Source organism: Bufo bufo, chromosome 3 (assembly GCF_905171765.1).
Source record: "Bufo bufo chromosome 3, aBufBuf1.1, whole genome shotgun sequence".
Lineage (NCBI taxonomy): Eukaryota > Metazoa > Chordata > Amphibia > Anura > Bufonidae > Bufo > Bufo bufo.
In genome coordinates, this window is record NC_053391.1 from 329827129 (window position 1) to 329854821 (window position 27693).

General features: G+C 42.2%; 1 protein-coding gene across 1 annotated transcript in view; it reads left to right on the plus strand.

The window, feature by feature from the left end:
• The window catches only part of LOC120995292 (angiopoietin-2-like), a 107159-nt gene that overhangs the window by 42094 nt on the left and 37372 nt on the right, over positions 1-27693 (plus strand). Inside the window, exons 2-4 of the mRNA XM_040424395.1 lie at positions 11731-11886; positions 23408-23529; positions 27194-27426. Of these exons, the coding sequence (XP_040280329.1) occupies positions 11731-11886; positions 23408-23529; positions 27194-27426 (511 nt within the window). The remainder of the gene's footprint in view (positions 1-11730; positions 11887-23407; positions 23530-27193; positions 27427-27693) is intronic.

A 27693-nucleotide genomic window follows, 5' to 3' on the forward strand; every position in this document is an offset into this window, starting at 1 on the left:
TATTTTAGGATTGGGGCTGCGACAGAGGCAGCAAGGCTGGGTATGAGTGATGATGTTATTAAGGGGATAGGTAGATGGGAGTCTGGCAGGTTCCGATCTTATTTGAGGTTAGGTAGTCTGGAATAAATTATTGTTTGAGCGGTGATATGTTTATTTGTTTCTATTTTTAGCAGGTTCCTTGGCATTAGTGTGGATCCTTAGGCACACTTTCGTTTATTGGGAAGCGTTTAGGACCGATGTTTGGCCGAATGGGTGTCAACTGGGTTTTGAGAGGGGCGTTGTGGTCGTACAGTGGCTCGGGTCTCGAGGTATGTTGTGGGGAGGTGTTTTGAGAGAGGTGCATCGTTTTGCACGTTTAGATAGGTCCCCTGACATTTTAGTTTTGCATGTCGGTGGTAACGACTTGGGGATGAAACTGGTTAGGGAGTTAATTAGAGACATTAAGTTTGACCTTATTAACACCTACACAGCTCAAAGAGCAACCACACAGAGAACAATTCTCATTAAATACAATTCTCATTAAATATTTCCTTTATTTGATATCCAAAAACATTAAATGGTATATCAATAAAAACATATACAAAAACAGCACATAATGGGAACACTACGGTGTTACAAATAATTGTATAAAAACAGAGTAAGCTCCAAACCAATAAGGGACTAGTATCCCCCCATACACATAAGTTTGACCTGTTGCGTTTGTGGTCGTTGTTTCCAGCCATGGTTACGGTGTGGTCTGACATCGTTCCTCGTCATGTGTGGAGGGAGGCGCGGTCAGTGGAACGTGTTAATAAGGCTCGCATTAAGTACAACAGGGCGATTGGTAAGTTTGTAGCCAGGAATGGGACAGTGGCAGTCAGGCATTGGGAATTAGAGTCGGGTGTAGGAGAATTTTGGAGGTCGGATGGGGTTCACCTTAATGCAGTGGGCATTGACCTGTGGTCCCTGGGTTTACAAGGAGGGATTGAGAGGGCTTTAGGTCTGTGGAGGAACGCGCAAGCTTGAGGGTATAAGGGGTCAAGTTGCGCGTTGTTGGAGGGGGGAGGTCCTCAAAGCTGGTGGTATGGGTTGGTACTTGAGAATAGGAGGGTTCAATGGTGGGGCTGGACTCTAATGGTTGGGCACTTGGTTGGTTCGGAGAGGCGTCCATCAGTTGGTGTCTCCGAGCTGGTGTTCTACGGCTGGAGGCAAGGTGGATTTGCCAGGTTGTTTGGTGGTTAATAATAAATTTGGGGCTTCTAGGACCTTCCTCGTCTGGATTAGCTTATTGTTATTTAAGTTATGTATTTTAAAATAAAACGGCTGCTGTGGCCGATTTAATCCAACTCTGGTTTCAGATTTTTTATTAGGGTAAGAGGGGGAGAGAATGGTTCAAGAGGACCCGAAGAATGGACCAATAATTAAATCATGCATTTTGGAGCATTCCGTTCTGTTCAGTTATGTTTTGCCCCTATTGACAATAAATGGGGACAAAACGGAAGTGTTTTTGTCCGGTATTGAGACCCTATGACAGATCTCAATACCAGAAAATATTAACACTGGTGCCTTAGCTAGTTTTTGATGTGCTTTCCATCTAGGGGTGGCAGGGAAAGACAGAGAGAGCCCCAGAGCTTCTGGCATGAATTAAGACAGAAATCAACAGCACCTAGGAGGCTGCCATAGATTTTAGTCTGTCATACAGCCAGCGAGTGGATGCGCCAAGGCCTGCACCTCTGCATAAATTTAGTGCATCCTCCAAATACACAGTTGGAGTCAAGAATGGCTAAAAAATCATCTGTCTTAATAAATATCCCCCTAAAAGTTTTGCTCAATCTTTTCCCATAAAACCACTGTATTTTTCGCTTTATAAGATGCACCTGATGAAATTTTTCATTAGACCACAGATCAGATCCCCATATCAGACCCTCATATTAGTCCCCCATATCAGGTCCTCAAATCAGACCTCCATATCAGATCCCCAGATCAGACTCCCACATCAGATTTTCAGATCAGACCCCCATCAGAGCTAAAATAAACTTGTGTCTCCTGCTCCACCATCACTCACTTGAGCAGTATCTCCAGCACTCACTTCTCCGGGCCCCCACTGCACTGTGTCCTGACTGCATACAATGTCAGGTCATAGTGCATGCATACTGCTGTATGCATCAGGACAGTGCAGCACGGCGACCGGAGGAAGACCAGGGAGTACAGTCAGCACCAGCAGCACTACAGTCACCTCTTTCCATGCCTCCTGCATACTAGAGAGCGGTTCAATAATGGAGGCACTCACTAGTATTTGTTTTATTAAATGCACTTCTATTTTGCCCCCACTTTTGTGGGAGAAATGTGCGTCTTATAAAGCGAAAAATATGGTTTATTCATTATCAGTCTGCTGAGCTCCTCCTTCTCTATAACATGCTGCCAGCAGGTAGACTTCATATACAACTGCAAAGGTTCCATTAACCAAGAACAAGAGAAAGACAATAAAATACAAATTCAGACAGGTTCTAAGCTCCTTACATGTTTTTCTCCAAAACAAATGAAAACACTTTGAATATTTCTTATGAAATACAAGCTATGACCTCAGTTTAACTATGTGTGGATAAATTATTACTGTAAAGATACGATGCTTTTGAATTTGGATTGGAGTGTGTAGTGGAGCCAGCTTCAGGTGTTTTTCTTCTTTTTTTTTGGTCAGGGGCGAGTAACTTTCAGTTATTGTATTTCAGCTTCCTGTGTTCAAAATAGTTTTCTGCTGTAAAATTAGTTGGTGTCTTGTAAATGCAGCTATATAATATATCATGCTTCCTGACAAATAGTAAAGTGTGGTGATTGTGACACATCCATAAAGCCAAAGTGGAAAGTACTGTAAAGGTTATATGGAACTAAAAGAATGTGCTCTACGATTAATAGGATTCATGTTTCTGGGAGATTCCTTAAAGGGAATCTGTTTCCAGTTTTATGCCACCCTAGCTTTTCTATCCTAACAGCTCCAGAACATGCCATTGCGTTCTGATATGCATAAGCTCTCGGCTTTGTCCACCCACTGCCCTCTGATTGACTGTTTTTTCCAACAGAGATCAGCAGCAGGTAGGCAGGGACAGCCGGGAGCTCATGAATATCAGGATTCATTGGCATGCGCTGGAGCTGTTTAATACAAGATTTTAGCAAAACAGCTTGGGAAATTGAAGAGAGTGACCCATCGTTTAGCTAAGGGGTCTGACACTAGTTTATGATGCCCTTAGTTAGATCACTATAAAACTGGGGACACTTTCCCCTTAAAGGCTACTTTTAACTCAACAATTAAATGGGTTGTATGAGAATTTCAAAAAAGTGCTTTTTTTCATTAACAGCGCCACTCTTGCCCATGGACTCTCTACCTGATATTGCAGCCTCTTCATGATGACTGGTTTCCCTATAAACCATATTTAGTTCAGGCACAGGAGCTGGCTTACATTCTGTTCTATTCTTATCTGTTACATATTTTGGAGGGAACAATAGACATTAGAATATCCCTATTAAAAACAAGTATGAATAAATTCCCTAGTCATAGATGACAGATGCTTATTAAAGAACAATCTTCTTTTATTAAAGGGCTTGATCCACCTTTACATATTAATTATATTTACCATTTACATGCTATTAAAATGATCCAGTGAACAGTTTTAACATTTACTTACATGGTCTAGCACCACCTGGTGTTCAAAATGTATAGCAATGTGCAAGTCCATCTGCTGGTCACACATGGTATGTCACTCTCCATACACCCAGGTCTCCGCACAATGACCCTCTGTTCACTGCAGAGTAGCTAGTAGAAATAGCCAGGAAAGAGAGTCATGTTTATTAGCTCCTTTGCAAAATCCAAATATCTTCTGTAAAAAATATAACTAATTCAGGTTCACAAGGTTAAGATGGGCTTCACATATGTTTCCAAAACCTTACCCTGTTGACTGCGAAGAATAATTGTCTACATTGTGCCTTTGCATCAGGAATGGTTTTAATACATCTTGTATTTCTGGTCATTTGTCAAGAGGTTGACATTCTCCCTATATTCTCTATATTTATCTTACTAAGAAGAAAAGAGAGTGAGGCTCAAGCCTACAGTCAAAATTAAGCTATCTGGGGGAGGCTGAATTTTTAACACATTTATTGGGCTGCAATGTGCTGCTTGGCACAAATATCCCCCAAAATAAGTACCCAGGGAACGAGAATTCTGAGCCTCCATTAACATTACTGGAAACCTTGCATAGTAGAGTTCACAGGGGGCAGTAAGATAACAATTTTAAGACATCAACTTAGTCATTTGTATGAATAGAAATGGAAAAAACAAACATATATCCAGTTGCTTGGTCTCTAAGGATTGATTCATGCGCTTAAACCCAATAACAATAAAATATTTACAGGAATCTACATAAACATGTAAAACAAAATGCTTTGTTAACACATGGAGGTTAGCATTCCTCATGGAAACTCTACCCTTATGCTTTCATGCGGAACAGAGTCTGTTCAGTGAAAAATGGATGATTTTGTATGCAAGTTGAATCAGTTTTGTCTGCGGTTTCGTTCCGTGTTTCAATTTTTCCATCTGGATTGCATCCATTTTTTATGCTTGTGAAGAAACAAACTGAAGAATAACCCACGGCATCTCCTGTCAAACACTAGTGAAAGATGGATTGCACATGGATGCTGTTACATTTTTCTTAACTGACCCATATTCTGCAGCGCTTTACAATCAGAGGATTGATATACACAACGAAGCATTCATTACATGGCAACAAACAAGTCAACAATTAAGGAATGGGGGTCCTGCTCACAAGAGCATACAATATACTGTATGAGAAAAACATGGAGATTCCAAGGATTGGAGCCAGGGCCTCATACAGGCAATGAATGGCTCTACCACTGAGCTACACCCACTATGTGCACACACCATTGACATAGGTGGGTCAGGGTTCAGTCCGGATGCTGTGTGTTGTAAAAACCGATCACATCCATACGGAAACATTATCCATGTGAAATTAGCCTAAGTATTGAAGGAAAACAGTTCAAACAGAACTTTGTGTGGAGGATTTGATACAACCCAAGATGCAGAATTATGTTTTAAATGGATCTTCTGCCCTGTCATACAAATGTCAGAAGATGGTATCTGTGCAGGCAGTGGTTCAAGTCTAGGATACATACATATCTTTCTCTAGATGATCAGAGACTTCCATGACTTCCTGAGAGTCCTCATAATAAAGTACCATAAAAAATAATCAAATTGCATGTAGATTCAAGTATTCTAAATGGTGGAATTGTCAGAGACTCAGGAAAAGGATTGAGCTATTTTACAAAACAATATAGCACCAGTACATGCTACCAGCCCATGAATGTTATTTTCTGAAGTGTCTCTATATAACTTCTCAGCAGGTAGACTCGTGATGTTTTCCCTTACTTCTTCCATGAAAGGGAGAATTTTGTAAAAGCTTTGATTGGCGCCCTGTGGCGAAACCGACCTCGCCACTGGGTTTTGGAGAGGACTGGCTGCTGGCCTCTTGCCCCAGGAATATGGGCCATATACTAACTTTTAAACCCCTGAACCGATTCAAGTGAATTTTGGATAGGTTTGTCCCCACGTTATACTGTTTGAATTAATGTAAGTTATATGTATGGCCAATGTAAACTCACAAAGTTGTAACAATTTATAATAAGTGTAACTTGTCAGCTTGGGAGGAATATGCGGGTGTGTTTCTATTGTGCTATTGTCCCATTGTGTGTTTAAAGGGTGATGTCTGTCCTGTTGTCTGAACATGTGTATTGGAGATTTCTCTTTGTCTTGAGAGATAATTGGATTACGCCTCGGGTGTCGCCAGGGCAGAGAGGAGGAAACCATGATGCATTGTGGGGATGTGTTGTGTCTGTGTGTCCTAAGTGCTGTTTATCTGTCCTATGTCACAGTCTTCATTCTGGTCCCCTAGGGGCGTGTACACCAGATGGGCTGTAATTACATTGTATGTGTTGTAAATTACTGATTGGTTGTATTTCAAACCCCTGTGGGCAGTACTATGTTTTTGGTTTGTGAATAAAAGAGGCTGTACGTGAAGTACAGTCAGTTCCTGTTTCACCTTCAACATAGAGCCTCGTCTCATGTGTGTGGGGATTGCTATACCTGTATACTCCCCTGGCTATAACTACTAGCTCTTTTAAGGGCTGTTCCTGATCTCTGGTTTTAGGAGAGGTCCACCCACTGGAGCCTGGAGCCTTGTCGTAGGTCCAGGGTGGGTAGGAGACGGTGAGACCTCAACCAAGCTTCGGCAGTTCGTGGGGTCTGCAGTGCGTACGGTGTCAAGTGGAGTGCTTGGAGTCCTCGGGAAAGCACTAGGAGCATTCATTCAACGGAGGTACCTGGTCGGGGTGCCAGGTGATCCGTTACACGCCCCTTGCAGTTTCTTCAGCATGGGTCCTTGCAGGCTTTCACTGGAGGATGAGCATGCACAGTAAAGCAGAATGCACCACTGGATCTATCTTTGTACTATTGACACATTGATTCCATTCCTGTTATTGGACTGTCCTTTCTACTTGGCTTTCCTAATGTCAAGAACGTATTATGGAACTTGTAGTAAATAGTGTCTGTAGTTCCATCATATGTGCCCCTTCTAGATCCCTCCCACAATGTCATCTACTGTTTAGCAGCACTCAGCGAGTGAAAAGTTGGGTTTGTAAGAATAAAGGTACCTCTGCCAAAACTACAAGACCCTTAACCCTTCCAGTGAGGATTTATAGTACTTAAGGAGAATTTGGGAGTAAAGACTGTATTGGGACAACCCCTTTAAGTGTAACCCAGAATGTTTGCAGTACCCCAGACCTAGAGGAACTACAATGTTGTATATAGTTTTGTATTATTTCATACAGGGTGGCCCACAAAAGAGTAGCCTGCCTCCAGGAATAGTATGACAAGATGAACGAGCAAGTAGATTGCTTCCTTTATTTAGCCACAAGTCACAAAAGATGCTGAAAGTGGTCCCCGTTCACGTCTAGGCATCTTTGGGCACGTCGGATTATGTTGGCTGATACTGCTTGCAGCTCTTCAACAGTGATGCTGCAGAAGAAAAATGTCCTGCTTTTTCCAACAAGATGGGCCAATATGGAACTCACTGGCACGGGTTCATGAACTGAATATGGAGGCGCGAACTGTAAGCAAGGAGTTATGGCCACTACCTTCCCCAGACTTGTCCAAGTACGATTTTTATCTGTGGGGAAATTTAAAGGGAACTTGTCACCGGGATTTTGTGTATAGAGCTGAGGACATGGGTTGCTAGATGGCCGCTAGCACATCTGCAATACCCAGTCCCCATAGCTCTGTGTGCTTTTATTGTGTAAAAAAAAAGATTTGATACATATGCAAATTAACGTGAGATGTGTCCTTTCCCTGAGATGAGTCAATGACAGGACTCATCTCAGGTTAATTTGCATATGTACCAAATCGTTTTTTTTACACAATAAAAGCACACAGAGCTATGGGGACTGGGTATTGCGGATGTGCTAGCGGCCATCTAGCAACCCATGTCCTCAGCTCTATACACAAAATCCCAGTGACAGGTTCCCTTTAAAACAAAGTGTCCGCTAACAATCCACATCTTCTGGATGAACGCAAGGAAAACATCACAAACACTATCCCCAGCATTACTGTTAAAGAGCTGCAAGCAGCATCAGCCTATATAATCTGATGTGCCCAAAGATGCCTAGACGTGTACGGGGACCACTTTCAGCATCTTTTATAATATATGGATAATTAAACCACTTGCTCGTTCACCTTGCCACACTATCGCTGGAGGTGGGCTACTTTTTCCTGTATTATGTTGCTATGTATTTTGTACATATGGCCATATCTACAGTAAGTGGTTGGCAATGATTGACAGTAACAGGGCTAACCACCGGCCGGGGCAATCTCATTCATTAGAAAGTATATAGGGCTCCTTTTCCAACTTAAATATACAAATACCAGCACATAAAAGAGGATTGGCACGCGCAGATAAGCGACAGTGAAATTTATACAGGTACATATATGTATGATTGTATCGACACTTGGAATCCACGTTTTACCTCTGTTTATGGTATTGTAGGGAGTGTGGGAGATTGTCGCGCGGAACCTAATCATTAATAGTAGTCTTTTCGTTCTTTGCAGCAGCTGCAATACCGCGGCGTCAGTGGCAGGTCTAGAGGATATAAGCGCCAGTGTGAAACAGTTTTTAAGCACAGTTCATGCATTTTCTTACTTATTCTGGGGCCTTCGGAGATCAGATAACCAAGATTATGTGGGCTAAATAAAGCCTTATTATAATAAAGCCTAATAGAAGACATAATAAGAACCTTAGATGAGGGATTGTGCAAGCCTTTGTATGGCACTCAGCAGGCTTTTCTGACACTGGCAGCTGACGTGGAATTTCATCTCCTCAGAATTAAGGTTTTGGCTCTGCTCTCACATGGCCTGTGTTCCAAGGTGCTCTAGAGTTACTATTTTTGGAAAGAGAAATAATTTGTTTTTAGGATAACATGGTTTTGATCTCCATTGGTTAGTGATAGGGATGTGTGAATGTTTAACAGGACATGTTTTCTTTTTCTTCTGGTCAGAACTTCAGCCCAGACAAATATTTTTAGGTTAGGATAGTAACGTTCTACATCTATTATATTGCAAAAATTGTGAGAATAAGTGATATACCTGGCAGAATGAAGACATGCCCTAAAGGGTATATAACCATAAAAGCAACACCAGCTGCTGTGGAGTCCTTGAGAAGAGGGGGCCCAACTTGTGCAAGCATTATTCCTATCCTATTATTCCTATGTGAACCTTTCTGTGGAAATGAATGTGAAATTGCCCAGTAAAGTTCGAGAGAATACCATAATCATCTCAAGCAAGAAAAAGAAAGTGGAGACTGAGGACCTCTGGTGTATGAATCTGTGGGTTGCCACAGTCCACAGTGACAGCAAACAAGTGAGGGACAAACAAGTGATCTCCAACAAAAAATGAGGACAGATGGGGGGGATTATTTCCAAATAATGCCTGGGTCACTATAGCACAGGGTTATAATTCTATAATGTCCATACTCGCATAGAAATGTATTGGACCCCTAGCATCTTTACGGGTAGTATAAATGGTATAAACCATGCGCCAAACCACATATTGCATTAATGAAGAGCATGTTTTATTTGGCAAAGTTTGATTTAAGAATTCCACATTTTTGGCCACATGGGCAGAGACTTGGCTCCCTTCTTTCCCTGCGGGATTATTTTAGATGAAGTATGTTACTGTTTTTTCCAATTTAGAGAAACGAACAATACAAATTTTTTCATTACTACACATAAACAGCAATCTAAATTTTTTCCTCCCAACTCGGCCCCCCTTTCCCCTTCATTTTAGTTTTAGTTCTATTTTCTGTATGAGGAGGCTGCGGTGCTTCGTAAGCGCCACAATCTCTTCCTAAGCCATATGACATCGTTCACATGGTCTAGGTGCCGCTCTGTCCCATCTGAGTGATTGGGTCTGAGCTGTGCTATCAAATGGACAGCGCTGTGCTTGGTAAGGAGCAAAGAGGGTGCGGTGCTCAGCTTAACATCCCTGTCTCCTCAAACAGCTGATTGGTGGGGGTGCCAGGAGTCAGACCCCCACCATCTCATAACTTTCTGAGTACAGATGTCATAGATGTTACCTGCAGTCCTATGTAACACCCCACATAATACAGTGAACTATTGTGTTATGTGGGGTGTTACATAGGACTGCATGGAATATCTACTACATTATCTGCACACAGAAAGCTATCACTGTTATGTGGGCTGTTACATAGGACTGCAGGTGACAAATTAAAATTTTAGTTGCCAAATTTAAAATACATATGATTATGATAAAAATAAAGACTTGGAGGAGAAGATGAGACACAGGTCACAGTAGTGAGCCAGCACTACATATAGGAGAATACAGCATCACATACCTCTTACTTCCAGTGAAATCTCCTGTCATGTAGATCTTCTCTTTCCTCTTCTCCTCCGTTTGACCCAGAACGCCATGACAAATTCTTTCAGCCGCATCTCGTCTCTACAGAGTTTGTTACACAGACACGTTAGAGTTCTCATAATTGGGGTCATTTATCAAACTGGTGCAAAGTACAACTGGCTTAGGTGCCCATAGCAACCAATTAGATTCCACCTTTCATTTTCCAAAGGAGCTGTCAAAAATAAAAGGTGGAATATGTTGCTATGGGTAACTAACCCATTTCTACTTTACACCAGTTTGATAAATTACCCCAAAGGTCCCTATAGTGTCTACAGCAATTATAATGTCCCCTAGAGTGTCCCAGTAATAATAACACCCTATATTGTGCTCCAGGTAATAATACCTGTATAGTGTCCCCAAAAATGTCCCATAATAGCAACGCCTCCACACTACCCCCATATAGTAATTTACCCCCACACTGCCCCATATAGTAATTAATTTCTCCCACATTTTCCCCATATAGTGATTTTCCCCACACTACCCCCATAAAGTAATTTAGCCCCTAAAAGTAATTTCCACCACACTGCTCCATATAGTAATTTCCCCCACACTACCCCCATATAGTAATTTGCCCCACACTGCTCCATATAGTAATTTCCCCCACACTGCCTCATATAGTAATTTCCCCCACATTGCCCCCATATAGTAATTTTCCCCACACTGCCCCATATAGTAATTTTCCCCACACTGCCACCATATAGTAATTTCCTACACACACTCCCAATATAGTAATTTCCCCCACACTTCACCCATATAGTAATTCCCCCCCCCCTTGCTCCATACAGTAATTTCTTCCACACTGGTTCCCATGTAGTAATTCCCCCTACACTGTTCCCCATGTAGTACTTTTTGCCCACAAAGTAATTTGCCCCCCACACTGCCCAATCAAGTAATAACACCCCACACTGCCCCCCCCATTGAGTAATTTGCCCCGACACTTCAATCTTTTAAGTGATTTTCCCCGACACTGCCATCCATTAAGTAATTTTCCCCCACACTGCCCCCAATTAAGTAATTTGCCCCCAATTAAGTAATTTGCCCCCACACTGTCTCCAATTAAGAAATTTGCCTCCACAGGAACTGTCTGTAAATTCTCTTGTCTTAAATGTTGAATAAACTTTAGTTCTTCACAATAAACATCTAATATATAAAGTTGAGTGTATGTGTGTATGTATATATGTCCGCTAAAGGAATCCACACTGTTGCCTTTACAATCAAGAAATTTGGCACACAGGTACATTAGGTGTCCGGGAAGGTTTTAGACCAGGTCTCAGCTCTCTAGGATGTACCGTTCCTGAGAGATTCCCCCAAAAAATGCATTAGCCAATAGAAGCTTGGTCACATAACCCTTATCAGCCAATAGAAGCTCGCAGGCCATTAGCCTCCACATACACAGTTTTACTCCAGGTTTCGATAGCAACCCACCCATTTTTCTTCACTGCTGTAGGTGAGCTTTTAAAGGAAATCTGTCACCAGGATAATCGCTATTGAAGTAAAGCCAAGGCCTAATAGCACTTAGTACCTTATTTCAAGATGTGCCTTTGTTCCAGCAATAATGAAAAAATGAAGTTAAAAATCAACTTCTAGGTCCTGCTAAGCCACGCCCCAATCTGGTCATGCCACGCCCCCTGCACAGTTCAGGGAGATGTTTAAAATAAAGACATCCTTATAAATATATATTACCAGGTGTTGAATCACTTTTAATGGTTATTTACTTATTACAGCTAGAAGACTACATCAAGGATAATGTCAAAAGCGAAATGGAGGCTTCCCATCTATCAGGTGACCAGAATCAAACAAGCACCATGTTGGAAATTGGAACAAATCTAATAAGTCAAACAGCAGAACAGACACGCAAGCTGACTGAAGTTGAGACCCAGGTATGCAAAGCTGAAACACACTAAATGTTCTAGTATTGATATGTATTCTAAGGCGTATACTGTATAAATCTGCATCTACTGTAATACAAATAACAATATAATGGCATTCATTTAACCCCTCTAAGACCAGGCGAATGTTTTTTTACCTTCCAAGAGCCAAAACTTTTTTACTTTCCTGTTCACATGTACATTTTAATAGCTCCATTCAGCTTTAGCATATGGGAAAAATTATTTGTGGGAAGAAATAAAAAAAAAAACACAGTTCCGTCAATGTCGTTTGAGTTTTCATTTCACAGCTTTTGCTGTGCGCTAAAAATGACATGTCAACCTTATTCCATGTGTCAGTGCGATTATGACGATTCCCTACGTATCTGGTTTTTATTATGTTTATGTTTTGCTACTTTAAAAAAAATAAAAAACCCTTTCAAAGGTCGCCATTTTCTGACACCCACAACTTTTTTTTATTTCCATATGCAGACTATAATTTTTGCAGGTAAATTGTATGTTTAAATCAGCTGGCACTGCAGTTTATTTTGTGGTACATGCAATTTATTAACACTTTTTATTCAATTTATTTCTGCCAACAAGGTGACAAAAAAACTGTGGTTTGGGCATTTTTTTTTTTTCTGCTTAGGCGTTCACCATATGGTGCTCAGGAGAATTGTCTGTATTTCCTCCAAGGAGCCCAAATCAAGAGGAAGGTGGATCTGGAACGTTGTTCCCAATGGGAAATCTCCTCTAACCTATAGGTCTGGTCTACTTTATTGGTCCAATGATCTATACTTGGTACATCGGGAGAGAGCCAAAAGGAAGGCAGAAGCACTCTAGCAGCAGCCAACATAAGGGAAAAGAGAGAAGATTTATGTACATTCACTCCCCTGATGCCGAGAGTCAGCAAAGTCAACTCAGGGGTACAGGGAAAGGAGGTTTGGCAGATCTGGTTGCAGAGCCTGACAATTTTAGACCACCAATCGTTAATTATCGTACAGGACCACCAGATATGAAAAAAGGTGCCTTTTTCAGTATGGCATCGCCAGCATTCATCAGTGATGTTGGGAGCAAAGCGGGAGGTCTTGTCAGGTGTCTTGTACCAGCGAGCCAAGATTTCATAACCATTTTCTTGAATACGGATACATCGAGAAAGCTTGTGTGGGGTGACAAATATTTTAGTAATTTCACTAGGGGTCAGATTTCATTTTAAACCACCTCCAGACCTGTAGAGTGCTTTGAATCATGGGGTTATGTATAGTGCTGGGTAGGGAGAGTGTCCCACCTGTCAACAGCAGGACCCTTATAGATGTTGAGAAGAAGGCATTTTCTAGTTTGAGCCACAATTTATGAGGGGGGTTCTTAATGCAATCCACGACTCTCTTGAGGTGAATGGCCCTCATATACATTTCAGCGTCAGGTAGACCTATGCCGCCCCTACATTTAGTTTTAGTCAGTGTGTCAAAGGAGATCCGCGGGCGCCTTCCTTGCCAAATAAATCCTTATATACATTTTGTTTAAGGAACGGAAGAAAGATCTGGGGATCTTAATAGGAAAGGTTTGCATTAAGTAAGTGAGTCTGGGTATCACTAAGGACATGAGAATGTTCTTCCTGCTGAACCAGGAGAGATAAGGAAAGTCCAATGAGTCAAACTGGGAAACCATAGATTTTAATAGAGGCAAGTAATTAAGTCTATATAGGTCAGAGAGGTGAGGTGAAAGCTTCACACCAAGATATGTCAAGTGTTGGTTATGCCAGTCAAAAGGGGAGTCAATCTGGAGGGTTGAGAAAGCCGAGGGAGAGAGGCCAACATGGAGCACTTGAGATTTGGAGGGGTTAATCTTAAAGTTAGACAGGGAGCCGAAAAGATCAAGAGTTGACAAAATAATGGGCAGAGACTTGCTGGAATTTGTTGTGAGGATCAAAAGATCATTAGCGAATGCAGCTAGTTTGGTCTCGTGACCATCTACGAGAAGTCCTCTAATCTACTTCTCCTGCCTAAGGGCCTGCAGCAGAGTCTCCATCACTAACACGAAAAGAAGAGGCGAGAGTGGGCAACCCTGTCTGGTTCCATTTTTAATAGAGAACCTAGCTGATAGAACCCCATTAACCGATACGGAGGCCGAAGAGTTAGAGTACATAGCAAAAACAGTGTTAATGAAAGGCTCTGGAATATAAAAGCTAGACAGAGCTAACTTAATGTAAGACCAGTCAATACGGTCAAAAGCCTTTTCGGTGTCCGTACCGAGCAGAACCAACAGAATGGATCTGCTAGAGGTATAATATAATGCATTCAGGACCTTGGTGGTATTCTCCTTCCCCTCACATCCTTTAACAAAGCCCACCTGATCTGGGTGAATCAGCTCAGGCAATAGGGACTGAAGTCTAGTGGATAACATTTAAGCTGATAATTTGAGGTCGATATTTAGCAAGGAGATAGGGCGGTAGTTGGAGCAGGAGGTGGGGTCTTTGCCTTCCTTGGGGATGATAGTAATGGTGGCTCTAGTCATGTCTGCAGAGGCTGACCAATTTTGCATAGTAAGGTTACAGACCGGGAGGAGAAATTGTATTCTTGAAGGTGGAGTAATAAGATAGGGGGAGGCCATCAGGACCAGGGCATTTCCCCAGGGGAGATGTTTTTATTGCGAGAGTTAGTTCAGAGATGGTAAAGGCTTTTGTTAAAGATATACGCTGTTTAGAGGATAAAGAAGGGAGTTTTAAAGTATCTAAGAATTATATAATTTTGGCCTCTCTCCCAAGGAGAGGATCGGGTAATATTGAGGGGGGAAGATTGTATAGAGACTCATAGAAGAGTCTGAATTGTTCCGCAATTTCCTCAGCTTTGAATAATTGGGAACCCTGTGGGGATTTCATGCACTGAACATAGCGGGAGCCTCTTCTTTGTTTTATTCTCTGCATCATGAACTTTGACGCCTTGTTACCATGAGAAAAGAATTTTTGCTGTAAGGATAAGTAGTACTTAGCCGAACGTTCGCTAAGAAAGTTTTTCAGCTCCGTTCTAAGAGAAGAAAGTTCCGCTACATGCCGCTCCAATAAAGATTGTTTGTGTGCCTTTTCCAAAGTGTGTATTTGTGACAGCAGTGTTGTTAACCTCTTCTCTGACTCCTTCTTAAGGAAGTAGCATAGGCTGATTAACTTCCCTCTGATAAAAACCTTGTGAGCGTCCCACAGGACTTGAGGGGATATATCTGGGGTGTTATTGGTGAAAAAATATTCCTCCAGGTAGGAAGTTATTTGCTGTTTGTGTTTCTCATTACCCAACAATGACTCATTGAACCTCCAAAAGAAGCTCCTACCGGACCCAGAGACCGGACGAATGTCGCAAAAGATAGGTGAGTGGTCGAAGAGCGTCATGTCACCAATCCATGAGGAGGAGCAAAACTGCAGATACTCCCTTGACACAAATATGTAGTCTATCCTTCTATATGAGTTGTTCACTGCTGAATAAAAAGAGAGGTCAATTAAATCTGGGTTAAGACAGCGCCAGACATCAAGCAATCTTAGTTTGAACAATTTGACTTGAATTGCCTTAAGGGCTTTAGATGAGTGAGAGGATCTTTTGGAAGAAGTATCCATAAGGGGGTTAAGGGCCACATTAAGATCCCCAGCTAGTATAAGGATTCCCTCCCTGTGGCTTTCCACCAATGAGAGAAAGGATAGGAGCCAGGGGGGTTGATCTGAGTTGGGAGCATAAGCATTAACAAAATTATACAGTGTTTGTCCCACATGGCCTTTCAAAATAATATAACGACCCTCCGGGTCCTGTACGTGATGCTTATACACAAGATAAGCCTCTATGAAAACCAATGCTAACTCCCCTCGAGGCAGCCCCTCCTGCGCCACAATGATACCAGATGGGAAACAGAGAAAGAGAGATTGGGATACTTGCCCTGTTTAAAATAGGTTTCCTGAAGGAAAATAATTTAGCTAGTTTCTTTTCCCAAGAGGGAGAAAATTCGGCATCTCTTGGAGGGGGACCTCAAGCCTTTGACATTATAAGAAACAATTCTTAAGTCCGCTATAGGGGTTGACTAAGGTGAGGGTTTGCAAAAGGAAATGCCACAATGAAAACATTCCAAACATCCCTTGCCTAAGAAGTCGAATTAAGCCTCTTAACTTAACAGGGATGTATTATTATACTCTAGCAAAGGGTAGGAAGAGGTATAAGAGGAAATACCAGATGGTGGAGCATAAAGAAGATGAAGAGGAGAAGCAGTCATAAGGGCATGACGAGGCAAAAGGACAGTAAGTATGGAAATAGGAGAGAAATATGAAAGCCCCAGAAGGGTTACTAAAATGGAAGAAGCAAAGATCCGGCCCACGGTTTAGTGCCAAGAGAGTCAAGTATCATTTAGATGCCATGCAGTCTTTTTAGGAGTCGAGGCATCATTATTCCACTTAGTCCGTTGCTGTTTAGGGGTGGCAGCTTGTTCCCAAGGTTGTAGACTATGAAGGACGGACTAGTTAGGTGGTCAGTTCCGAGACTCTGTCCCAATTCTCTATCTCTAGAGGTGGAATATCCAGGGCATTGTATGCATCCGGGAGGTCAGCAAAAGAAGCGATAGTCACACGCTTGCCAGAAATAGTAAATGCTAAACCAAAAAGGAAGGTCCAACGGTATAGGATCCTTTTCTCTCTGAGATGGCTTGTGAGCGGCCTAAGGGCTCTCCTCTTCTGTAAAGTATAGGGGGAGAGGTCTTAGTATATCAGCTTTGAAGATCCTTCTTGTAAGAAGATTGAGTCGAGGATTCTCCGTGTGATGCCTATTATCCTCTACCAAGCACCTCCCATGTGTGAAGAGTGTGGTGGGTTGCATCCTTGTCCACTAAGGGGTCTTTCTATGTTGCTAACGTCTAAGTTGGAATAGAGTTGTAGTTCTCTCGGTGCTCCGAAGAAGTTTGTGCCCCGGTCAGAACGAATGTGTTTGACAGGTCCTCTAATGGCAATGAAACGCCGGATAGCATTAATGAAACAAGAAGTATCCATAGATTCAATTACTTCAATATGGACAGCTCTGATGGACAAACAAGTGAACATAATCGCCCAACGTTTCCCATGCGCACGGCCTCCCCTGGTTTGCCGGACAACCACAGACCAAGGACAGAACACGTCTAGGCAAACATTGGTGAAGGGTGGATCCATACTTAGTCGGTCATACGGGAGGTTCACCATCTTCGGGGTCTGTGACATACTATGAAGTTTCCGACAGGTAACACATTTAAAAATGAATCTGCACACGCATCTCTTTGCACTAACTATCCACAGTTGCTTAGCCGCGCCCAGGCAAGTTGATACTAGTTGTAACGTCACTGGGCCTGCGGTAAACAGTGAGAAGGCCACGGCGCTCCTGGAGCACCGCTGCCTTCTCAATTAGCTGATCGGCGGGGGTCCCGGGTGTCGGACGCCCGCCAATCAGATGCTGATGATCTATCCAGAGGATAGATCATCAGTTTAAACAGACTGCAAAACCCCTTTTATCGTCCAGCACCTCCTCTTCCACTTCCTCACTCTGGTCATCCTCCTGTTGACCTAACAACAAACTCAGTTATTGACAACTGTGTCTCATCCTCATCATGAACCTCTTAAGACACTAATTGCAGTTGACTTATTGGCAACTGTGTCTTATCATCATCATCCACCTCGTGAAACACTAATTGCCGTTCCCCACCGTCATCTTCTTCTGACTGTGGATGCTCCAGAGTTTGGGAATCCGGGCACAAGATCTCCTCATGTCCCTCTTCAAGCGGGCTTGGCGAGAGGCCCAAATTAAGGAATGGCGATAAAAACAGCTCCTCGGAATATCCAAGTGTGGGATCACTTGTTTGCCAAGACTCTCCATGGTGGGTGGAAGGAGTATCAGGTTGAGGATTCTGTTGACCAGACTCTTGGCTACTGGGACCTTGTGGTAGACAGGGTGGTGCTTAACCGACTGGAAGCATTATCTGCTGCAATCCAACCGGCCACCTGTTCGCACTGGTCCGACTTCAAAAGTGGTGTCCTGCGCCGCACTGCAAACTGGGACATGATGCTAGGTATCGTGAAGGAGTGTGTTTATTGTGCTCTGGCAGCAGGCACAGTTTCACCGCGCCCAGGGCCACGGCCTCTGCGTGCACCATCAGCAGCACAGCCACTTCCCCGTCCCTTACTGCTCGCCTTGCGTATATTAAATGGTATATATGCTTGCAAGTATGTCACACATACAGTAGCACAGGTTTTGTAAGTGTATGCGCAAATAAAGTACACAGAATGTCACAGATATTTTTAGGATGCGCACACGTTAAACAGGAGGTATAGCGCAAGTAGTGTCGCTGTCACCACCGCCTAATAAAAAATTACACTTAATTAATGTCACTGATATTTCAGATGGGCAAACGTTATACAGGAGATGTAGCGCAGGTAATGTCGCTGCCACCAGCAGCAAAAAAATTTAACTGAATGTCACTGATATTTCGGATATGCAAACGTTATACAGGAGATGTAGCACAGGTAGTGTAACTGTCTGCAGCGGACACCATCTATGGAAAAAGTACACTGGATGCCACGGATATTTTTAGGCTGCGCACACGTTACACAGGAGATGTAGTGAAGATAATGTCGCTGTCACCAGCGGTGAAAAAAATTACACTGAATGTCACTGATATTTCGGATGTGCTAATGTTATACTGGAGATGTAGCGCAGTTAATGTTGCTGCCACCAGCAGCAAAAAAATTTGACTGAATGTCACTGATATTTTGGATACGCAAACGTTATACAGGAGATGTAGCGCAGGTAATGCAACTGTCCGCAACAGACACCGTCTACGGAAAAAGTACACTGGATGTCACGGATATTTTTAGGCTGCGCACACGTTAGACAGGAGATGTAGCGCAGATAATGTATAAAAACTAAAATATTGCTATTTCAATCCCTACACTATCTCTCCCTTCTGCTCTTCAGCTCTCCCTGACTAATACTGAGCTGAACAAGTGTCATCGGGTGCTATATAGCACCCAATGACGCATTCCGGCCAGCCAATCACTGTAATGCCAGCAGCCAACATGGCTACGGCATTAGAGTGAGTGGCAGTACTTACCTTTAGCATTAGAGCCTATGAGGATTTGACTACATTCCTATGGAGCCTCGCCACAGGTAGGGGCTCCAAAGAAACTAATGTATGGCAGCTTCTGTTTATTCAGGAGGACAGAAGCTGCTGCACACTAAATCCAGCTTCCCCGATCCTCCCTGGGGTAGCCGGAGCACACCTGGAAGCACGCCCTTATGGGTTTTTGGGCCTCCAGATAGCGTGGTCACATTTGACCATAGAATCTGAGGGGTTAAAAGTCCATGATCAGCACTACTGCCAGAAACATTAGGCCCGGGTGTCTACTGAGCAGGTGCCATCTTAAAAGTATGTCACATGTCTGTAAGGGGTTAAAAAAATTAACATTATGGGCATCGCCACATGCGAAAACGGGCGTACTATTAAAATATACCTATACGGTGAATGGTATAAAGGGGGGGGGCATTACCATTTTTCATCACTTTACGTCTCAAAAAAATTTAATAAAAAGTGATTAAAAAGCCATACACATCCCAAAATAGTATTAGCAAAAACTACAGATCTACACATCTCGGTAGACATAACTATAGAAAAGTTATGGGGTCAGAATATGGCAATAACAAGAAAAAAAGGCATTTTTTCACATGTTTTTAATTTTTTTCACTGTTAAAACACAATAAAAACTATACGTGTGGTATTGCCGTAATCGTACTGACCTGAAGAATGAAGGGCACAGGTCAGTTTTACTGCATAGTGAATGCCACAAAAACAAAACCCATAAAACTGTGGCAGCATGGAGTTTTTTAGTTTTTTTTTTCAATTCCACCCATTTGAAAAAAAATTCCAGCTTCCCTTTACATTGTATGCCATATTAAATGGTGGCATTAGAAAGTACAACTTGTCCTGCAAAAAAGAAGCCCTCATATGGCTATGTGAACAGAAAAATAAAAAAGTTACTGCTCCATGAAGGCAGGAAGTGAAAAACAAAAATGCAGAAATTAAAAATCCTCTGGGGGTAAAGGGATTAAGCAACTTTCTAAATAGTCTTCAAACTGCAGACTGCTCCTGGTTGTGTTGAATCTCTCTGCTCTCCCATTCCTTATTATAGTGGTATATACAGCAGCAGGGAGAGGGTAGGAGTTTCTACACAGCAAATCAGAGTGTGAAGAGGGGACAAAGCACCCAAGTCTGAACATAAAATCAAATAGGCTGCACTGTAAGGGATTGTAGCTAGTGCGGAAAGCACACAATATAGACTTTTCTCCCATGGTAGCGCAAATGCAGAGAAAATCAGGCGCTCTTCAGAATGAGTGTTTGGCAGTCAAAGGGTGTTTAGGGTAAAAATAAAAAAAAAGAGAATGTGCTACTTAGGGCAAAAGTTAGTCAACAAGTAGAAAGAAAATTTCTTTTAGATGCACTCACCTATGTGTGTTGTAAGGCACATCTGCTGCAGAGGCCTTCTATGTATCTAATAACTGAAAGCCACAGCCTGGTTTTCCATCTTGGCTTCCCAGAGCACGATCCGGTATCCTAGAATGTCTGTCAGTTACAAAAAAAAAGTAAATGTTTTTACATAAAGACTTTTACGTTGGTTCAACCTGAAACATATTATAACTCAGCACCTAAGAAACTTTAAAAACAACCAGGAGCTACACATCTTTAAAGGAGCACCAGAAAAAAGCATTTCCTTTTTCTTTGTGTAACTGTACATTCTGGCAGCAGAACAGATAAATAAGTACAAAGACTCGAGTTACACGATATCGGATGCAACTTGTTTATTTTGTTCAATGTGGATTGCTGCGGCGGGGTAACGTTTCGGCAACTATGTGCCTTCATCAGACTAATGCCGCTGTAGAAGGAAGCCACGAGGAGGTGGGCGCAGTGAGGAAGATAACATGCGGATATACCGCTAGAGCAGTGGTGGCGAACCTATGGCACGGGTGCCAGAGGTGGCACTCAGAGCCCTCTCTGTGGGCACCCACACCCTGAAAAAAGTCTGAGGCATGCCAGTATGCCTAAAACTTTTTCTGCCATTCATCAGCGCAGGCGCGCTATGAACAGCACAGGCAGCACACAGAATGTAGGCAGGATATCATAGATAAATGATAAAGTACATAAAATATATATTATATTGGACTGTGGTATTCAGGGTAAATTGCCGTGTTGGCACTTTGCGATAAATAAGTGGGTTTTTGGTTGCAGTTTGGGCACTCGGTATGTAAAAGGTTCGCCATCACTGCGCTAGAGTATAGTAGCAGAACAGATAAGTGATGCATTATGGTCTGTAGAAAGATAAATTATTCCAGGAATAAAGCTGTGCTGATACATGATAGCTAGTGAAGGTAGCATCATCCTAGATTCACAAACCTCACATCCAGCATATATTAATGGAAGGGAAACGCCCACATGAGAAAAGTCTTAAACTAGACACAGATTATGAACTAAAGGGGGTCTGAAGATAAAGGACTGAAGGTTGCAGCCTGCAACTTATTGCAACTTCTTTAACTCAAGGCAACTACTAGCAAATATAAAAAAAATAAAAAATTCCATGTGCAGTGAGCCATACCGACAGGGGAATTATATGTGAGGTCACTGTGTGAGCATTAGGTGGGCTGAGGTAAATACAGTTCTGGTTACTCACGGTTATGTCATCCCTGGGCAGGCTCGCACAAGTGATGAGGAGAACGGCACAGGAGTTCTCTGGGGCACACTCGGGTGTAAGGGACACAGGCCAGATGGTGGTTCGAGGTGCACTTGATGGTCTGTATTAATGTGCCTATGGCAAGGTCCCTTGTAGTCGTGACGCCAGTACCTTTTGTGGAGGTATAACCATGTACTGTAGTGTTAACTGAGGAATTGGAGACTGAGACAAGGATGGTGCAATCCAGTTTAAAACTTTTATTGAACGTTGCTCCTGATAACGATTACATCCAAGTATAAAACAGTCTCTAGTACATCCAGATATGAAATACAGTCTCTCATGCATACGAGGGTAGAATATTGTAAGTCCTCAGATAAAACAGGCTCTTTGTCTTTTATATATATGAAAGCTACTGCTTCAGACTAGGCTTTTGAAGTATAAAAAGTCTTAGGCTGGTATTAACTCTCGCCTTATTCTAACCTAGATTAAAGGTGGTTTTCAGAATCCTTGAACCTCTATTTCCAGTGCTTTTCTGACAGTTGGCCTAACTGTCCTCAGGATTTAAACTGGAGGTGTGGATGCCAGAAGCTGTGTCCTACACCTAATTGCAAAGGTGCCTGGGAAGCCTTTGAGTACGGCCATTTGCTATCCTTTGACTTGAATAAAATATACTAGTCCCCTTGTATACTTGCTGTTTGCAGCTTATCACTGGTCACCCCAGAGGAGCGAGCTATAGAAGTAGATTTCTCACCTCTAGGCTGACTCTTGTAGACTTTAACCCTGGACTGTGGAGCCACCAGGGAGAGAGCAGAGAGGCAGGAGGCCTCTCTCCAGCAGGCAGCTACATCTTGGCTGCACACTGACTAGACTTCAGGAAAGAAGAGACCTATCTAGGCCTGAGCTAAGCTATATATACTCTGTAACACTGCCTCATCTAGTGGAGAAACTAGTGTAGTGCACACTAACTAGGCCTGTATAAAGGATCTTACATATAAAATCACATAGTGACATGGGAGAATATGACATGAGATGAAGTACAGTATACAGGCATAATATATGACAATAAACAACTAGTTTGCGGTGCCCACGATCACGAGTGGGACACTGCACATGCCAAAGGCATACAGTACATAACGTTAATCTTTCTTGTAGTAATGCTGGAAGGAGTTGACCATTAAAAATGGGGTTCCCCCATAGTTAAAGCTACGGGTATCCTAAAAGTTTATGCACTGTGGTCAGCTTATCATTGATAGACTCTTCAAAAAAACTGATTTTCTTTTTTCCAAAGAAATGATACCATGGATACAGTTCTGCAGGAGATCTTTTACAATGCCTATCTGATGGCTGTGGAGTCAGTATTAATAGAACAGGTTTACAATTTGTAAACCTTCCTAAATTCCCATGAAAGTGAATATGCAACAAGCTATGCATTTAATTGATTATACAATATTAATAATACATAATATGTAATATTTTAATTTGAAGCCACAGTTAGATACAGATAATTGTTATGGACTCTAGCTTCACATCCCTGAATTTTCCTACAAATTCTGATATCTAGGTTGGACAATTCTTATTTTACTGGACCATAACTTACTTGTCTTCCATTATTGTACGATATTTGTTAGGTTTGTATTCTCCACATTGTTCTAACTGATTTTCCACATTATTCTTGAAAATGTACTGGATTCAGGGTTATTCTCTTCAGTATTCCTATGATGACTTGATTTGTGCATTGGATACATTTCTCTACATGGAAAATCTTTGGTGTCTTTATTTGTAATAAATATTTTCTGGGCCTCATGTACTCATAAAATATGCCTATGACAGGTCCTCAACCAGACAAATAGGTTGGAAATCCAATTACTGGAAAATTCTATATCCACCAACAAGCTGGAGAAAGCGTTGCTATTACAGAACCAAGAAATCATTAACTTACGTGAAAAGAACAGGTACAAATCTTCAAATATATTATTGTATTGATTACTCATGTATAAAAAACTATTTTTTTTATTAATGTTTTTTGGCAAAAATAATTAATAAGCCAGAATTTTATTCATATAATGTGATCAGTCAAAGTTTTATAATAAACAGTGTTCTGAAGGATTAATATCAGATTCAGAAACTGTAGCAGCTAGGTGAGGGTCTCATCTCCGCTGAAGCAAAATAGTAGGACTTTTTAACCACCTCCCGACCGCCTAACGCAGGGATGCGTCCTGCGGGCGGCCGGGTTATTCCTCCTGGACGCATATACGTGTCATCTCGCGAGACGCGAGATGACGCGCATGTGCGGGCCACATATGCGCGTCATCTCGCGTCTTGCGAGATGACGCGTATATGCGTCCAGGAGGAATAACCCGGCCGCCCGCAGGACGCATCCCTGCGTTAGGCGGTCGGGAGGTGGTTTTTAAAGGGGTTATCCCATGAAAAATATTTTAGAGCTTTCAAACCAGCACCTGTATCTGAATTATTTTGTAATTGCATGTAATAAAAAAATTTCCAAAGCCACTGAGTTATTCAATAAAATGTAGTGTATCATTTATAGCGCTTTCTATACCTCTTTTTTAAATGTTTTTATTTCTTTGACCTGCTCACTGAGATGGCCGCACATGCTCAGTTTCATCCTTCAACTGCCTCCTGGGCAGTGATAGGTAGAGCTGAGACACGCCCCCTGAGCTGCAGCAGAAAAGACCTTCCCCTTGAGCTGTCAGCCTGATATAAATCTAGCAGAGCAATGAATGGGGAGATCTCTGGATCCATGTGAGGTACTGGGCTGGTTCTAGCTTTGTTAGAAAGAGATTGTAATGTACTACCGTATTTTTCACTTTATAAGACGCACCCGATGATAAGACGCACCCCAGATTTTAGAGGAGGAAAATAAGAAAAAAATATTTTTCATCATACCTCATATCAGATCTTCAGATCAGACCCCCATAAATATCAGGACATCACATCAGAACCCCATATCATGACATTACATCAGACCCCCATATCAGGACATTATATCAGACCCCTATAATAGGACATCATATCAGGACATTACATCAGACCCCTATATCAGGACATCATATCAGCCCTCCATGTCAGACTACATCTGCCCTCTATGTCAGACCCCCATCAGACCTCAGATCAGACCTTAATGTCATACCCCAATCAGACCTAAAATCAGCCCTTTATTTCTGACCCTCATCAGACCTCAGATCAGTCCTTAATGTCATACTCCCACCAGCGCGAATAGATGACGGAAGAGAAGCTCGTAAGGTATTTGATAGGAGGATCAGGCTGTCACACGAGTTCTGAACAGGGATAGGGCAGAGGATGACTAAGAGCCCACCCCTAACAGGTATAAGCATTTACTTACGAAGCACTCGTGTTGATAGTAGTTCCATCCCCTGATGAAGCCACATCTAGTGGCGAAACATGTTGGGAGAGCTCTAGCTTGATACCTTTTTTAATTAGGGATGTGATGGACTCAGTGTTTAAGTAGTGAGAACTGCAGACTCACTATACTTGGACGCACCAGCGGCAGCAGCTAAACTTAGAGTGGCGCTAATAAGGAATCTCTCCTAGCGATACATTTGAGTCTATTTCTGAACACTCTATATGATAGCAGTGACAATTTAGGTTAATTCAGTGGGAATTATCCCAAGCGACTTAGGACGCACTTATGGGAATATTCCCAGTATACTGCCGGTGGTAACATCACAGCACCCTTAAAGTTTTAAAGGTTTTTCTTTCTTTTCTTCTCTCCTGTTTTGTATTAGTTTTATTGATGGAAATAAATGTTAAGTTTTATTTGACTAGAAACAGGAGCTTTGTAGCCTTTGGCTATTTGAACTATATAATTTATTAATCCTGGGTCCAAAGGGGTCTATGAAACAGAATAATACTCCCACCAGACCTCAAATCAGCCCTTTATTTCTGACCCCCATCAGACCTCAGATCAGAATAAAATAAAAAAAACTCCTCTTACCTCTCCTACGGCGCGGCTCCTCTTCATTTCCGGCAGAAGTCACGCTCCCCTGTCTTCTCTGGCCCGCCCTGCACTGTCACCTGACAGCATGCAGCAACAGGTCATAGTGTGAGCACTACGTCCTAATGCTGTACGGGGTCAGGACAGTTCAGCGCAGGCCCCAGCAAAGAAGACCGGGGGGGTGAGTACCGGGAGCGCTTGCAGCGCTTCTTCCCCACTCCTGGGACCTAATGCATACTAGTGAGCGCTTCCATAATGGAAGCACTCACTAGTAGTCGCTTTATAAGACACACTGCCATTTCCCCCCCACTTTTTGGGGGAAAAAGTGCGTTATTGTAAAGCGAAAAGTACGGTATATGATGGCTGATTTTCATTTAATTGTTCATTTAAGAGGCTAATGAATAATAAAGGTTTCTTATAGCCTTTAAAATAACTGCTACTAAGGTATACAAAAATATTGGAAGCATGAGCAATAAACTAAAGTTGCTATTAATTTAACATATTATATAGATATGCAGTTTAAAAATGTAATTATATTATTGAGATGGTGAAACATAATTGAGTATTATGGACAGCCTCCTGGCCATCTATTAGCTAGTTAATAGAACATTTTTCAGCTTTATGCCATGGGTATATAAAGCATGCCTGTGAATCCTTCATCTATCACAACTACCATGCCACCTTATATAGTTAAAGGGAACCTGTCACCTCCAAAAGTGATATAAAACTGCCAGCATTACCTTATAGCAGCCCCCAGTCTGTAACTGATCATGTGTGTGAGCCAGAAATTCGTTAATCCATACTTCAGAAAAACGCTTTTTTAATCTCCCTGAGCGCTCTGTTTGCAGTGTGCTTGAAGTCAAGGGGGCAGCAGCCTCCTTGCTTCAAGTCAAGCAATGCCCGCCTTTTCCCCGCCCCCTCCTGACTATGATTTACATATTTACCACTCCTTGGGATCGTGCAAGTCTGGCGCCTGCACGGTGCGCCGCTTGTGACTGCACGATCCCATCTCGGGCTCCTGCAGTCAGCCAGGCATACCTTTGGAACTGCGCATGCGCCGGCCGGCTCGATTCGGCATGCGCAAGCATCGGCATTAATCAGGGTGCGCGCTCGCCAATAACTAATATCTAATGCCTAGCATGTTTAGAACCATGACATAACCATACAATACCTACAAGACACCCTAATGTGTCACTTACTTGTTTTCTAGATGCACTTTGAGTCGAGCCAGGAGTCCTCTCATTGATATGTTCATACTCTAGACTCCTCAATATTGATGAGCTGCCAAGTCCACTTGTGTCTGATTGACAGATTTCACCCCATGCACGCTAATGAGGAGAAAGTTGTTAATCAGCCATGTAAGGGCAAGGGGTTGCCCACCATTCAGGAATACAAGGGCTCCACACTTGGCTTGTGTTGCATCTAATAAAGTGTGATTTTGTGAAAACAACTAACCACTACAAGAAAACAAGTAAGTGACACACCACTATAATTAGGGTCTCTGAGTTATCTTAATTCAATATGATTTCTTATAATCCACAAAACAAATTACCAAATTCAGGCCTGCTGTATCTATGTCAGTGTCATAGCTGGCCAGGACCTATGTTCAATATATGCCTTCTCTGTGCATTGTGTCTTTTCAGTTTCCTAGAGAATAAAGTTTTGCAGATGGAGGAGAAGCACCAGGAGGAAATAGAAGTATTGAGAGCAGAGAAACTTCATGTAGATGAGTTACTTTCAAAGCAAAGTGAGCTCATTGGCGAATTGGGAGAACAACTCAATGAAGCGGTGCAGAACAACAGCATGCTACAGAGACAACAGGCATTCATCATGGAGACTGTGGGCCAACTTACCAACCTGGTTTCACAATACAACCGTTAGTAAAACAAATAAAATAGTAGACAAATATTTCTGTACTTTGTCATTATCACCTTTTGCTTGTTACCTGGAGATATTACTACAGAATGCATACATGATGCAGACACTTTCTTGTTAGCATTACAGATCATACAAGCTCATGTGCCATGGGTGGCAAAATGTCTGATTTTTGGTTATTCATTATATGATTATGCTTAAGTCTTGTTCATTACTCATTTTTAAATAATATTCATTAAATAATATTAATTAATATTCCATTCAGCAA